General features: G+C 44.2%; 1 protein-coding gene across 2 annotated transcripts in view; it reads left to right on the top strand.

Annotated features, from left to right (window-relative positions):
* The window catches only part of LOC122540092 (rho guanine nucleotide exchange factor 10-like protein), a 209,123-nt gene that overhangs the window by 53,156 nt on the left and 139,981 nt on the right, over window positions 1–15,986 (top strand). For both annotated transcript variants that reach the window (XM_087980555.1, XM_087980556.1), the window contains exon 3: window positions 15,381–15,518. In XM_087980555.1, coding sequence (XP_087836681.1) covers window positions 15,381–15,518 — 138 coding nt within the window. The remainder of the gene's footprint in view (window positions 1–15,380; window positions 15,519–15,986) is intronic.

Below are 15,986 nucleotides of genomic sequence, written 5' to 3'. Positions count from 1 at the left end.
CCCTGACTGACAGTACTGGCCCACCTTGACAGATAACGTTGCCCTCCCCCACTGACCTGACTGAGGACCAGCATCCACCTACTTCCCAGCCTAACCATTTGGTTGAATAAGTATGCAGTGTGTTTGCCACACAGAGCACTGTGGGAGTGAGATTAAAGTTTGGTGTGTTGTTCATAAAAACATCTTTGGTTCCCCACCCCCATCCCAGACAGATCCGTACTGACAAGCAACTTCTCTGTGCCTCTGTGCAAAGCGATACAGCACTACTGGTGGCCTTTAGTTTCTAGCTGAAGTGCCAATATGCGAATTAGCATCACGTGGCAAGGCATGGATACTGTGAGCATGTAAATAGGCACAAAATAAGCAATTTGAAAGAGGGCATGCACGCATCAAATGCAGTCTAATCCAAACTGTGAGCCAGTGCCTTTCCCTATGTACAAAGTGTGCTTGCTCCAGTCTCCCAGTGTTAGTTGCTGGTGTATTCCACAGTGCAGGTCTGTATTACCTAAGCATCCTGCAGGTGGATCAGTCCATAGACGAGGAGTGTGTGGGGCAGGTGCTTCGGAATGTGCCCCTGAGATGTTGTTTCGTGCTGGAAAACCTAAGGCTCTTTGCAGACCATGATAAGCTGAAGTCACCCATTTCCTGCTCTGACATCTGTGTTGAGAATTCCCGACGTCTCGTTTTCCCTGCGGCATTGGTAAGATAGGAAGCTGAATATTATTGAGGTAAGATGTACATTGAATAAGGTGATTAACAAGAAATAATCCCCCTCCCCAGGCAACTTGCCGTCTGCTGATGAGACACTTGCCTTGACACTTAGCTGTTGCCTAAAAGCTGCAGTAAATTTCCCCTGATGTCGGGATGGACCACATTAAAGTTCGTTCTCATGCAACCCTAAAAGAAATCTCACCATGGCCTACATTATTCAAGTCCCTGTAGCATTCAGCCTGTAAATCCTGCCCAATTGAAAGAGGTGGACCCAGCTTTTTTTTTATTTCAAAAATATACTTTATTCATAAAATAATTTGATGGTCTGTACAGTTGGTCATGCCATACATATGTAAACATGTACATACAGAGATCAGAATTTATCATTTTTATACAGGTCAGTACATTTTTCAGTCATATGCCCATATAATTAGCTGAGGTGTCAGCGGAGCCCAAATGACTGCAGGGGCCCCCTGTTCTTCGTTAGGCAGGCAGATGTTACACAGTGGTCTTTCCCCACCGCGCCTTGGTGGCAACTGCCCCAAGTTTCAGCGCATCCCTCAACACGTAGTCCTGGACCTTGGAATGTGCCAGTCTGCAGCACTCAGTCAGGGTCAACTCCTTCAGCTGGAAGATCAGCAGGTTTCGGACCACCCAGAGAGTGTCCTTCACCGAGTTGATGATCCTCCAGGGACAGTTGATGTTCGTCTCGGTGTGCGTCCCGGGGAACAGGCCGTAGAGCACGGAGTCCCGCGTCACGGCGCTGCTCGGGACGAACCTCAACAAACACCACTGCATTCCTCTCCAGACTTCCTCTGCATAGGCACATTCCAGAAGGAGGTGTGTGACAGTCTCGTCCCCCCCGCAGCCACTTCGAGGGCAGCGTGCGGTGCAGCTGAGAGTCCGGGCGTGCATAAAGGATCTCACAGGCAGAGCCCTTCTCACCACCAGCCAAGCCATGTCTTGGTGCTTGTTGGAAAGTTCTGGCGATGAGGCATTCTGCCAAATGGCTTTGACAGTCTGCTCAGGGAACTGCTCGATAGGATCCGCCCTCTCCTTTTCCCGAAGGGTCTCAAGGACACTACGTGCTGACCACTTCCTGATGGACTTGTGGTCAAAGGTGTTATTCTTCATAAACATCTCCACGAAGGACAGGTGATACGGAACGGTCCAACTACTCGGAGCGTTCCGCGGCAGCGAGGCCAGGCCCATCCTTCGCAACACCGGGGACAGGTAGAACCTCAGTATGTAGTGACACTTGGTGTTTGCGTACGGGGGATCCACGCACAGCTTGATGCAGCCGCACACAAAGGTGGCCATCAGGGTGAGAGTGGCATTGGGTGTATTTTTTCCCCCGTTGCCCAGATCTTTGTACAGTGAGTCCCTTCGGACCCGGTCCATCTTTGACCTCCATATAAACTGGAAGATGGCCCGGGTGACTGCAGCGGCACAGGTTCTGGGAATAGGCCAGACCTGTGCCACGTATAATATCAATGACAGTGCCTCACACCTGATGACCAGGTTTTTTCCCGCGATGGAGAGCGACCGTAGCATCCATCTGCCCAGTTTCTGCCTCACTTTGCTGATACGCTCCTCCCAAGACTTGGCGCACGCCCCAGCCCCCCCGAACCAAATACCCAGCACCTTCAGGTGGTCGGTCCTGACGGTGAAGGGAATCGAGGATTGGTCGGCCCAGTTCCCAAAGAGCATGGCCTCGCTCTTGCCTCGGTTTACCTTGGCCCCCGAGGCCCGTTCGAACTGGTCACATATGCACATGAGTCTGTGCATGGACAGCGGATCCGAGCAGAAAGCGGCGACATCATCCATGTACAGAGGTGGACCCAGCTCAATGACTGGCTGTCTCTTTAAGTAAGAGCATTATATTGTAAGCTACCAGGCCTTACCAACTAGAAAATCCAAGTATCAGTTCCTCATCATAGTTAGCTGACCTCAGCTGAGGAAGCAGTGAAAATGTGCCTCTTCTGGATTAGGAAGGGGAATAGATCATTGTTCAGTGATCCTGCTGGGGAGAAACTGTGTGGGGGCCATATCCAGCTGTGAACTTCCTTTTGCCCTTGCTCTAATGGCTCACAGCCCTTGTAGAGTTGCCACTCAGGAATGGTCCTCAGTGCCATTGGTGCCCGTGGAATTTGGTTCCAAGGTCTAAACCATGTATTCAGGAAAGAGGAATTGACGGGGATGGGCACTTTCCTCTTCATGGCGTAATATTTTAAGATAATAGAAAATTTGTACAGAAGTAATATCCTCCTCCTCTTGCCTTCCTTCCTTTGGAACCTCTCTAGGTATGCGTGTGACACAGTTCCTTTCTGAATGGTGATAGAAGCAGCCATAAATTAGAGAGCAAACAGCAGTCCAAGCAAAGATTCATAAAGTTCCGACTCTCATGACAGGAACAATACAAGAAAAAATCAAAACTCTCAGCAATGAATCTACTCTTCACAGTAACTGGATTCGTGAAAACCCTTGAACACAGGAAAAGCCTGGACTGAGCCAGTGTCCAAAGCAATCGGAAACACAAAGGCATATATTTCTTTCTTCAGCCTACAAACAGGCGAAATCATTTGCCAAGTCTAAATGTAGATAGATTCCTGGAAGAGGTGGAGTCAACGATGGCTTAAGTTCTGATGTTTGCTCTGTTGCTATTAAAATTTGATCAGAAAACTCCGATTCTTGAAATCTGTTCATTATTTGGAGTCTCTTCCCTGCACACCAAACCTTACCAGTCCTCACTGTCCTTTAATTGCTTTGCATCCCACCGAACAGATGAGATATTATTAAACAAAGTCCTGGGGTCTGCCCACTCAGGTAGATGTTGAAGTTCCCTACGGCACTGTTGGAAGAAGAGCCAATGTTCTGGCCAATATTTATCCATCAGTCTGCATCACTATAACGAGAAAATCGTATTGCTGTTTTGTGGGAGGTTTCTGTACTCAATAGGTGACCACATTTCCTACACTGAAATAGTGGCTACTCCAAGGCATTTCGTTGGTCACAAAGGGCTTCAGGACATCCTGAGGATGTGAAGTATATCACTTAAAGGCATGTTCATCATTTCATTGATTTCATTTGGAAATGGATTGGAGGAGTGATGTTGGTGGGGGAGGAAGTAGTGTGGATCAGGGCCTAAAACCAGGGCCTGGGATTCTTGGTGACTTGTTACATATCGAGCCTGGGTGAGGCTGGGAGACCCAGGCAAGGAGCAGCACTAGGGGTCCAATATTGCTTTAAATTCTGTTGTGGTCTACTGTAGTTCCTAAACTTTCGGCTTTCTGTATGTTAATCATTCTTTGGTAGTTACAGGGAATGCTGGATGACTAAAGAAGTTGAGTGTTTGGGTAAGAAAAAGAAGGAAGCATATGTAAGGTATAGATAGGATAGATCAAGTGAATCCTTAGAGTATAAAGACAGTAGGAGTATACTAAAGAGGGAAATCGGGAGGGCAAATAGGGGACATGAGATAACTTTGGCAAATAGAATTTAGGAGAATCCAAAGGGTTTTTACAATTACATTAAGGACAAAAGGGTAACTAGGGAGAGAATAGGGCCCTTCAAGGATCAGCAAGGTGGCCTTTGTGTGGAGCCGCAGAAAATGGGGGAGATACTAAACGAGTATTTTGCATCACTATTTACTGTGAAAAAGGATATGGAAGATGTAGAATGTAGGGAAATAGATGGTGACACCTTGAAAAATGTCCATATTGCAGAGGAAGAAATGCTGTCTTGAAATGCATAAAGGTGGATAAATCCCCAGTATCTGATCAGGTGTACCCTAGAACTCTGTGGGAAGCTAGAAAAGTGATTGCTGGGTCTCTTGCGGAGATATTTGTATCATCGATAGTCACAGGTGAGGTGCTGGAAGACTGGAGGTTAGCTAACATGGTGCCACTGTTTAAGAAGGGCGGTAAAGGCAAGCCAGGGAACTATAGACCGGTGAGCCTGATGTCGGTGGTGGGCAAGTTGTTGGAGGGAATCCTGAGGGACAGGATGTACATGTATTTGGAAAGGCAAGGACTGATTAGGGATAGTCAACATGGCTTTGTGTGTGGGAAATCATGTCTCACAAACTTGACTGAGTTTTTTGAAAAAGTAACAAAGAGAATTGATGAGGGCAGAGCGGTAGGTGTGATCTATATGGACTTCAGTAAGGCGTTTGACAAGGTTCCTCATGGGAGACGGATTAGCAAGGTTAGATCTGACAGAGTACAAGGAGAACTAGCCATTTGGATGCAGAACTGGCTGAAAGGTAGAAGACAGAGGGTGGTGGTGGAGGGTTGTCTTTTAGATTGGAGGCCTGTGACCAGTGGAGTGCCACAAGGATCGGTGCTGGGTCCTCTACTTTTTGTCATTTATATAAATGATTTGGATGCGAGCATAAGAGGTGCAGTTAGTAAGTTTGCAGATGACTCCCAAAATGGAGGTGTAGTGGACAGCGAAGAAGGTTACCTCAGATTACAATAGGACCTTGATCAGATGGGCCAATGGGTTGAGAAATAGCAGATGGAGTTTAATTCAGATAAATGTGAGGTGCTGCATTTTGGGAAAGCAAATCAGAGCAGGACTTATACACTTAATGGTAAGGTCTGAGGGAGTGTTGTTGAACAAAGACACCTTGGAGTGCAGGTTCATAGCTCCTTGAAAGTGGAGTCGCAGGTAGGTAGGATAGTTAAGAAGGCGTTTGGTATGCTTTCCTTTATTGGTCAGAGTATTGAGTACAGGAGCTGGGAGCTCATGTTGTGGCTGTACAGGATATTGGTTAGGCCATTGTTGGAATATTGCATGCAATTCTGGTCTCCTTCCTATCAGAAAGATGTTATGAAACTTGAAAGGGTTCAGAAAAGATTTACAAGAATGTTGCCAAGGTTGGAGGATTTGAGCTACAGGGAGAGGCTGAACAGGCTGGGGCTGTTTTTCCCTGGAGCGTCAGGGAAAGTCTTTTCCCTGGGTTGGGGGTGTCCAGAACTAGAGGGCATAGGTTTAGGGTGAGAGGGGAAAGATATAAAAGAGACCTAAAGAGGCAACTTTTTCATACAGAGAGCGGTACGTGTATGGAATGAACTGCCAGAGGAAGTGGTGGAGGCTGGTACAATTGCAATATCCAAAAAGTTATTTGGATGGGTATATGAATAGGAAGGGTTTGGAGCGATATGGGCTGGGTGCTGGCAGGTGGGACTAGATTGGGTTGGGATATCTGGTCGGCATGGACAGGTGGGACCAAAGGGTCTGTTTCCGTGCTGTACATCTCTATGACTCTGTGACTCTATGACTCTCTGCTGGCAGAACTGTCAACCACCACCTCTCCCCCAACCTCCATCCTGCATTATGGAACTCACTCCTTCATCTCCTGAGCTTGCTGTTCACCTCCCAATGCTTAGATCCTTAAACACTTCTTCAGCTATGCCTGTCTATACTGTCTCCTCCTTGTGTGGTGTGCAGCTCCTTTTCTGTTCTCTGTGATGAATACCTCCACACATGGAAAATCAGACCTTTCCTGTCCAGTTTGTGTTCGTATATGTGTGCCAGAGAGGTATTGAGTCTTAAAGGTTTACAGCACAGAAACCGGCTCTTATTTCAAGGGGGTTGGAGTGTAAGACCATAAGACATGAGAGCAGAATTTAGACCATTCAGCTCACCGAGCCTGCTCTGCCATTTGATCATGGCTGATGGGTTTTTCAACCCCCATTTTCCCACTTTCTGCCTGTAACCTTTGATCCCATTGGCAATCAAGGACTTATTTATTTCTGTTTTAAATATACTCAGTGGCCTGACCTCCACAGCCTTCTGTGGCAATGAATTCCACAGATTCAGCACTCTCTGGCTGAAGAAGTTTCTCCTTCTCTCCCTACTAAAGGGTCTTCCCTTTACTCTAAGGCTGTGTCCTCATGTCCTTGTCTCTCCTGCCAATAGAAATATCTTCCCAATGTCTACTCTGTCCAGGCCGTTCAGTATTCTGTAAGTGTCAATCAAATTCCCCCTCATCCTTCTAAACGTTATTGGTGTAGTCCCAGAGTCCTCAAACATTCCTCATTTGTTAAGCTTTTCCTTCCTGGAATTATTCTCGTGAACCTCCTCTGGACCCGTTCTAGGGCCAGTACATCCTTCCTGAGCCCAAAATTGCTCACAATACTCTAAATACCAGAGCCTTATAAAGGCTTACAAAAACATCCCTGCTTTTATATTCTAGTCTTCTCGAGATGAATGACAACATTGTATTTGCCTTCCTAATTACTGACTCAACCTGCAAGATTACCTTAAGAAAAATCTAGTCTTGGACTCCCAAGTCCCTTCGCACTTCAGATTTTTGAATTTTCTCCCCATTTAGAAAACAGTCCATGCTTCTTTTCTTCCTGCCAAAGTGCACAACCTCACACTTTCAGAAGTTTTAATACAATTGTGCAAGGTGCTGGTGAGACCACATCTGGAGTATTGAGAGCACTTTTAGTCCCCTTTATTTAAGGAAAGGTATCATTTCATTGGAGAAAGTTCAAAGAAAGTTCTCTCGTCTGATCACAGGTATGGAGGGATTGTCTTATGAACAAAGGCTAAACAGGTTTGGACTCCAGTCATTGGAGTTTAGAAGAGTGAGAGGTGATCTCACTGAAATATATAAGATTGTTAAAGGGCCTGACAGGGTAAATGTTGAGCGGTTAGCTCCCCTCATTGGAGAGTCTGGGACCAGAGGGCACAATCTCAGAAAGGGACTGAGATAAGGAAGAATTTCTTCTCACAGAGGGTTGTGATTCTTTGGAACTCCCTGCCATAGAAAGCTGTGGGAGCAGAGTCGCTGTGTATGTTTAAGGCTGAAATAGATTCTTGATTAGTACGGAAATCAAGGGTTAGGGGAAACGGACAGGAAAATGGTTGTATAGAATGTTGGATCAGCCATGATCTGATTGAATGGCACAGCAGGCTTGAGGGACTGAATGGCCTATTCCTGTTACTATTTATTATGGTCTTAAAAAGATCGTTTGGCTGATCAAGTTCTGCGCCGGTCAAAAACAACTGCCTAACTATTCTGATCCCATAGTCTTGTGTGCCTTGGCTTTGCAAGTGCACATCTAAATACATCTTAAAGGTTATGAAGATTTCTGCCTCCATCATCCTTATTGGCAGGGAGTTCCAGATTCCCACCCTAACTGGGTGGATAAGTTTTTCTTCATGTTCCCTCTAAATTGTCTGCCCCTTTCCTTAAATCTTTGCCACCCGGACATATGCTCCCTCAATCCACCAAGGGAGGACCTGTCTTCCTGCCTGTGCTCTCAGTAATTTTACGTGACTCATCAGCCCTTCAATCTTGGTGATGTTTTGAAATGTTGGAATAGTTGTCACTCTCTAAAGCTATGTCAAGAACCACTCCCTCTGATTAACATTGCAGGTGGGTCTCACTAGGTGTGGTTAGACTATGTGTAGTTGCCTAGTTATGAGAGAGTGATATCAAACTGCTTCCCTACAGGCTGCTTCCTTGTGTTATTTTTCTTTCTCTCAGCTGTGACATGGGCTCGCAAGAGGCAAATGTGACACTCAGAGTCCAGTTGACCATCTTTCAGTTTTCTGAATCAGTCTCTGACATGACCTTGCAGGCAAGGAAAACAAAATGACTGATTTGATTTTGCATCTTTAATTAAAAAATACAGTTCACGTTTCACCCAGAGCTGAACCCAGAACATTTCATTTTTGTGTTAAGTGGGGAGGCACAGGAGGAGACTCAGGAAATAATTGATTTTTGTTGCTGTTGGTTGATGCAGGTCAACTGTGCAAATTCGACTTTTAGGGAGTCAACAGTGCAGGAGTCAAATAAAAGCACTTCTGTATCAAACTAGTTTTTAAAGGGATCTCTTGCAGATGTAAAGAGAGTGTCTTTGTGTATATTATAAATGTGAAATAACTGAACAGAGGCTGCTGTCCTATTACAAAGGCACTCTGTATTTACACGTGCACAGTACATGGGCTCTGACCAGCCAGTTCAAAGCTAGTCCCTAGAGAGAGCAGACTCTCTGACACTCCTGTTTGCATCTGTCAGCCAGGGCTCCCTAATTAGATCAGGTTAACAGTCCCAATCAAGGATCTCCTACTCAATGAGATCCACCTGATCCTTGTTCCACTCACTACAGCTTGTATTTGTAATATCTAGAATGGTTTCTGTGTCAGCTTAATGACAATGACTTTGAATTTATTGTTGTGATTCACCATATGCCATGACCCCATCAGCTCTATTCCTCTTACAAGAACAATGCTGTTGAAGGGTTGCTTCTGGGATGTGGAATATGTTTAATCAGCTAATGCTGCATTCTAAACGTTAATGCTTCCCTCACTAACCTGGTACCGCTTGTGTTACAGGAGGGTGGTACACTGACATATTAAAACGATTAACATCCGAGTAGATGTAACTAAGATTCCAGGCAGTCCTTTCTGTTAAACAAAAATTGGATTGTCATCTTCATGACAAGAGGAAGAGAGCAGCTTCCAGGAAGGGCCCTGATTCTCCCTGCATGATCGATGTGAGACTCTCAGGCTGACTGAGACTTCAGGCCGTGGTTAGGCCTAGGTATCTGCAGCAGTGGTTCTAAAACTCTTCATGGAGATAAGATTTAGACTTTGAGATCTGGATGTTTTTCTTAGCGTTTGGTTTCCTTTTATTTCTGCTGTTTTATTTTGAGATTTTGGTTAGTATGCTTTCCTTTATTGGTCAGAGTATTGAGTACAGGAGTTGGGAGGTCATATTGCAGCTGTACAGGACATCGGTTAGGCCACTGTTGGAATATTGTGTGCAATTCTGGCCTCCTTCCTATCAGAAAGATGTTGTGAAACTTGAAAGGGTTCAGAAAAGATTTACAAGGATGTTGCCAGGGTTGGAGGATTTGAGCTATAGGGAGAGGCTGAACAGGCTGGGGCTGTTTTCCCTGGACCATCGGAGGCTGAGGGGTGACCTTATAGAGGTTTACAAAATTATGAGGGGCATGGATAGGATAAATAGACCAAATCTTTTCTCTGGGTTGGGGGTGTCCAGAACTAGAGGACATAGGTTTAGGGTGAAAGGGGAAAGATATAAAAAGGACCTAAGGGGCAACATTTTCATGCAGAGGGTGCTATGTGTATGAAAAGAGCTGCCAGAGGAAGTGGTGGAGGCTAGTACAATTGCAACATTTAAGAGGCATCTGGATGGGTATATGAATAGGAAGGGTTCGGAGGGCTATGGGCCAGGTGCTGGCAGGTGGAACTAGATTGGGATGGGATATCTGGTCAGCATGGACAGGTTGGACCGAAGGGTCTGTTTTAGTCCTGTACATCTCTATGACTCTATAAGATGGTGCCAAAGTTTGGCGACTTTGTACAATTTTCCCTGCACTCCTGTATTCCTATACTTGAATACTTGTGACAATTAAATCTAATTCTAGTTCTAATTCAGTTGTGAAAGTAGATTGGAGAAGCCTCTGGGACGAGAAGGCTGAGAGGAGGTCAGATTGAAGTATTCAAAATCACAAGAGGTCTGGCAAGAGTAAATAGGAAGGGAGGAGATGTTCCCACTTGACACATGATTGAGGATGAGAGGGGACAGTTTTAATTAGTGACAAAAGTAATATGAGGAAAAACATTTCATTCAACAAGTGATTAGAGTCTGAATGCACTGTCTGAGGGTGTGGTGTGGGCAGGTTCAACTGAGGCATTCAAATGGGAATTTGTTTGAGAAGGAAGCATTTGCAAGGTTACCGGATGATTGGCATGAAGTGTGACGCATATTTAGAGAGCTGGCATAGTCACAATGGGCTAACTAGCCTTCTCCTGTGCTGTAACTTCTGTTATGACAAACAATCAATGGCGTTTCTGGTCACACCAAGCTAATGAGTGCCAGAAATTTGAGTGGTTTGGGCACCACCTGGGCTTCTGTCAGCCAGCACTTCTGACAACCCCGGTTAATTACGTTGGGAGCAGAGTGCTGAAGGATGTAATTCCTGCTACTGCTAGGATTTCTACTCTCAAAATATCAGGGCTGTGGTTTCTCTGACCTGTTTTGATGCAGGTGAAGCCCTAGCTTTGTTGCCCTTTATTTGGATGTTATCTGTTTCTGTGGACTCTCCTGATTCTGATTCTTTCAGTTAGGCTGTTGCATTTGAACAAGATATTATTCATTTTGCAAATGCAATAATTTCTTTCGGTTTGAGTTTTTATAGCTGTAAGATGAATCAATGCGGTGTTCCCAACACCATAGCTGTTGTCTATTGGCTATAGACTTAAAGATTACTGAGTTTATAATTGGTTTGTTCTGAACTGAGTAAAATGCAAACCAGCCACTCGAAGTCTGTATTTTTGTCTTCAAAAATAGAATTCCCATTTCCCTTTTATTTCTATGTTTTGTAATGTGGAAATTTTAAGATTTTAAAATGAATTTTCATCAGAATTACAGCCAACATCAGATTCCAAGCAAACATTCTCTTCCTCCCTATCCATGCTTGGACTTACCAAAGGGCCTGTGTGGAATCAGTAGACATTTGCATCTGACACTAACAATAGAAGTCTTGTTTTAACAACAGTCTGGACCAGTTTGACACAGAGATTAACAGTGAAAGATGCCTTTACATTGATAGAGCCCAGGGGCCAGATTCTTTAGCCATTGATTCCCAAGTAATCTTCAGAGCAATTACATTCAGTTCGCCTCATGAAAATATGAGTTCATAACTGGTGCAACCGAGCACAAAAGAAGGGAGTTTATTCTGAATCTTCACAACCACTGTTATTATGCCAGCACAAGAATTTTACATCCAGCTGTGCTCAGGACAGCTATGAGGATCCTTTGGCTCTTGTAGTGCAGTGGCAATGTCCCTTCTTCTGCCCAGAAGTTTGTGTTTTAGTTCCACCGACACTGCAGATTGTTCACCCTATGTCTGAACATGGGTGGCACTGTGGTTCAGTGGTTAACACTGCTGCCTAACAGCACCAGGGACCCAGGTTCGATCCTAGCCTCGGGTGACTGTGTCTGTGTGGAATCTTTACGTTTTTGCTGCATCCTTGTGGGTTTGCTCTGGGTGCTCCAGTATCTTCCCACAGTCCAAATATGTGCAGGCTAGGTGGATTGGCCATGCCCGTAGTAGCTAGGGATTTGCAGGCGAGGTGGATTGACCATGGGAAATGCAGGGTTACATGGGTGGGTCTGGGTGGAATCTTTGGTGGGTTGGTGTGGACTGAATGGCCTGCCTCCATACTATAGGGATTCTAAGTCATCTGTTTAGGAAATTATAATCCTGGCCCTACCTGTCTTGCAGTAGAGGTGGAATTTTCCGTTGTGAGGTTTAGGTTCAGCTTTGGGCGTGGAAGTGAAATATCACTCATCATTAAGGGTGTGTCAGTTTTACTTGTTTGTTTGGATGGATCTCACATATGTGGCCATGAAAAGCTTGGCAAATCTTGCAATGGGAGCAAATGGGAGTTTGGTGCCCTGCTGTTACCTGATGGGCCAAATGTCCTGATGCTTCATGTAAAGGATACCGGAACAGGTATCATAAGGTGGGAATGTCACCTGGTCTGTCAGAGTGGACGCCTACAGTGAAACATTCTGACTCTCCTCAGCCAACTTAACACCTTTTTCTCAGCTAGGCTTCCAGTCCTGGGCAAAGTGAGGACTGCAGATGCTGGAGTACCAGAGTTGAAAAATATGGTGCTGGAAAAACCACAGCAGCCCAGGCAGCATCCGAGGAACAGGAGAATCGACATTTCAGGCATAAGCCCTTCATTCCTGAAGAAGAGCTCATGCCCGAAACATCGGTGCTCCTGCTCCTCGGATGCTGCCTGGCCTGCTGTGTTTTTCCAGCACCACACTTTTCAACTCTTCCACTCTTGGGCAGCCTCCTTGGCCAGTGTCCAATGTCTCCCTCTCTCAGTCACCTTTTTGGCCCTGTGAAATTAAGGCTGACACCATCCAATGTCAATCATAGGAATCCATCACAAAGGAGAGGTTATTCACTCCAAAGTTCGGAAAGTGCGATTTATCACGTGCCTCATAGCTCAGTTATGCAGTCAGGAATGAGAAGGAACATGTTGCTTAATTGAGAAGCAGGACTTAATTTTTTTGAGTTGGCCGTCTGTAAAAGCATGTACCAGATGTAGATGTGTGCAGAAGGTCTTCCTGGTGCTTGTCATTAAAAATCTTGACCTGCTTTTAAAACTCTGAGAATTTAATGGCAAATTTTCATCCTGCTCTCAGAAGCCTGAGTTTTGGGCCCTTGCATAATTTGGTTCCCTGACCTGCTTTGCTTTCTGTTCCCAAGAGCAGCACAAGATTGGGTCTTAGGTCTCTTGACGCAGTAAAGCCTGAATGCGTAAGGAGAGTAGCACATGGAAAGCAGTACCTCATTAGGAGTAAAGAAAAACGCAGCAAGTGTAAAAGGACCTAAAGTTGATACCACTAGATGCTATTAAACTCACACACACAAAAGGCTTTATCATTTTTACAGCAAAAAATGCTGTTAAGTCTATAACTCCCCATCGGTTGGAAGACATTTCAGAGACCATTGGCACTGTTGTGAAGGATCCGAGCAACTGGGAACTGCATTTTTATTCTTTCACATGCAAACTCTTTTAAATTTAATTCTTGTTTACTTTCGTTGGACATGTAGTCTCTCTGGCTTTGATTCCTTTTTTGAAATTAGATGTTAACTGAACATTCATCCTGTTATTAACTATGGAATCTTGCAGTGTACAAAAATGTAACAAGCTGCTCAAGGAAACAGTCACTTCACTTAAAGTCTTCGTATCATTTGCATGTGTAAGTTTTCATTATCAGGACCACCCCCTCCACCTGTCATGCCTGGTTTAGCTAAAACGGCCCATGTGAATGTTGGTAGGTGTTGGGATTAATCTGTGATGCTGATATGACTAAAGCAAAAGCAGAATGGCTAGATGACAGAATTAAAAGATAATTCATTATTGAGAACTACTTTGAAACAGTTCAGAGAAATGTAGGAAAATCATAATCACACAAATACAAGTTCTTTGATCTAATACTTTATGATCTTCAGTGATGTCCCTCTTGATCACTTTGTGCCTGCATTGTTTCTGCATAATAAAATATAAATTGCTTTAACGTTTCATCCACGTGGAACATTCCCACTGCACAATTCTGTCTCCTTCCAGAACAGCAAGCTTCCAGTTCAAGAGCATTTTCCGTGTCCTCAAAGTCCCAAAGAAACTTTTCAGGCAATAAAATACTTTTCAAGTCTGTTTATTTTTGCCATCTATGGAAATGCAACGATCAGTTTGTTGCAGGCAGGACCTTTTCTATTTGCAGTGTAATAATATCCAGGTAATGTACTCTCGTGATGTTAGTGAGGGATAAATATTGGTCAGGAGATCACCCCCCCGGCTTTCAGTTTGTGACTGAGGTTTTGCATTTTCCTGAGAGGACAGTCAGGGGCCTCAGATTAATGCCTATAGAGTCATGTAGCACAGAAACACACCCTTTTGTGTAACCAGTCCATGTCGACCATAATCCAAAACTGAACCAGCCCCACCTGCCTGCTCCTGGCCCATATCCCTCCAAACATTTCTTATTCATGTACTTATCCAAGTGTCTTTTAAATGTTCTAACTGTGTGCGCAGTATGTCTCATTTTAGAAATGCAGGCTGATAATTTATTTTGCTATGGTTACCTGGGTAAGGGGTGTGGCACAAAATCAATTGATGGTGTAAGTGAAGTTGTGGTGACGGGCCTGAGGGAACATTAGCCATAAATATGAAACAGCAGAGATTAGGAGAGGTACCAGCTGGGCACCTGTGTTCCGTAAGTCTTTGATATAATATTTTTCTAAATTCTCATTAAAAGAAACAGTTTTCAGGGTATGCTTCAGATTGCAGATTATCCCCCTCCAGTACCCCATGTTATGTCATGGCCTCATGCTCAGGTAAAGAAAAGTGCTTTCTCCTTCCCATTCAGTTTGCTCCTGGCATCTTCGTAGAATCCCTACAGTGTGGAAACAGGCCATTAGGCGCACACTGACCCTCCAAAGAGTAACCCACCCAGAACCATTCCCCTACCCTATTACTTGACATTTCTTCTGACTAATGCCCCTAACCTACACATCCCTGAACACTATAGGCAATTCACCTAACCTACACCTCTTTGGACTGTGGGAGGAAACCGGAGTAAACCCACACAGAGAACATGGAAACTCCACTCACTTAGTTGCCCGGGGCAGGAATCAAACCACTGAGCCACTGTGCTGACCAACCTGCCCTTGGTTCCTGAAAGCTTTTATTTCTCATTTAGTCATTTTCTTGTCCTTGCCCATGATGTTGAGGAGCTGGTGTTGGACTGTGGTGGACAAAGTTAAAAATCGCACAACACCAGGTTCTAGTTCAACAGGTTTATTTGGAAGCACTAGCTTTCGGAGCACTTCCAAATAGTGCTTCCAAATAAACTTGTTGGACTATAATCTGATGTTGTGTGATTTTAACCCTGCCCAGGATGTCCATTTTTATTTAAACTACCTGATCACTACCACCTAATGTGAAATGTAATCACCTGGTAGGCACACCAACTACTTGGCTGTTAAAACCTTGTAATATGATCTGTGCTGTTGTATTTTTTTTAGTGTAATGTGACTGAATCAAATACTCCTTGATAGTTTCCTGGTTTAATCTTGCTGATCATTCCCTGTCAGATCTGAGGGGACAAGACATCGAACTCCAGTTGTTCAGCCCGTCTGTGGATCAGACAGTGGGGGAAGAAGAGAATATCATTCAAGAAGAATCCATGTGTGAAGGTCAGCTAAATGAGGAAGGACAACAGGCAAAAGCAGGTAAAGTTCTGACATGAACTATAGCAAAAAACAGAATAAAAGGAGACAGAAAATAATTAGCAGAGACTGTGAAATATGAGTGTTAACTCCTTTACTTTCAGATCATCATCAAAAATATTCTTTATGGAATATTTTTTGCTCCTTTTCTGTCTGTTTTCAGAATTTTTAACATTGTGGACATGATGTTTAATCGTTTGTAGGAACTTTACAAAGGAAGACTTACATTCATAACGTCGAGAAAACGCTTTAAAGTTCAGAGTGGTTTTTAGAATTAAAGTTTTATTTTATTTGAAAACCTTACTTTCTTCATAAAATATCTTTATATACATACAGTCACTGAAGCAGTTCAGTTCTGTACAGTAGCATATGAAAAAACAAACATCAGAGTTTGGTATTAGAGTCAACTTTGTAATTTACTGACTGTGTCAGCTAATTGACATGTAGAAAACTGTCACAGATAGCAAGGTA

This window comes from Chiloscyllium plagiosum, unplaced genomic scaffold (assembly GCF_037043375.1).
Source record: "Chiloscyllium plagiosum isolate Xiang-an unplaced genomic scaffold, Cpla_swu_hap1 HiC_scaffold_37, whole genome shotgun sequence".
Taxonomy (NCBI): Eukaryota; Metazoa; Chordata; class Chondrichthyes; order Orectolobiformes; family Hemiscylliidae; genus Chiloscyllium; species Chiloscyllium plagiosum.
This window is presented reverse-complemented; position numbering and strand designations above follow the sequence as displayed.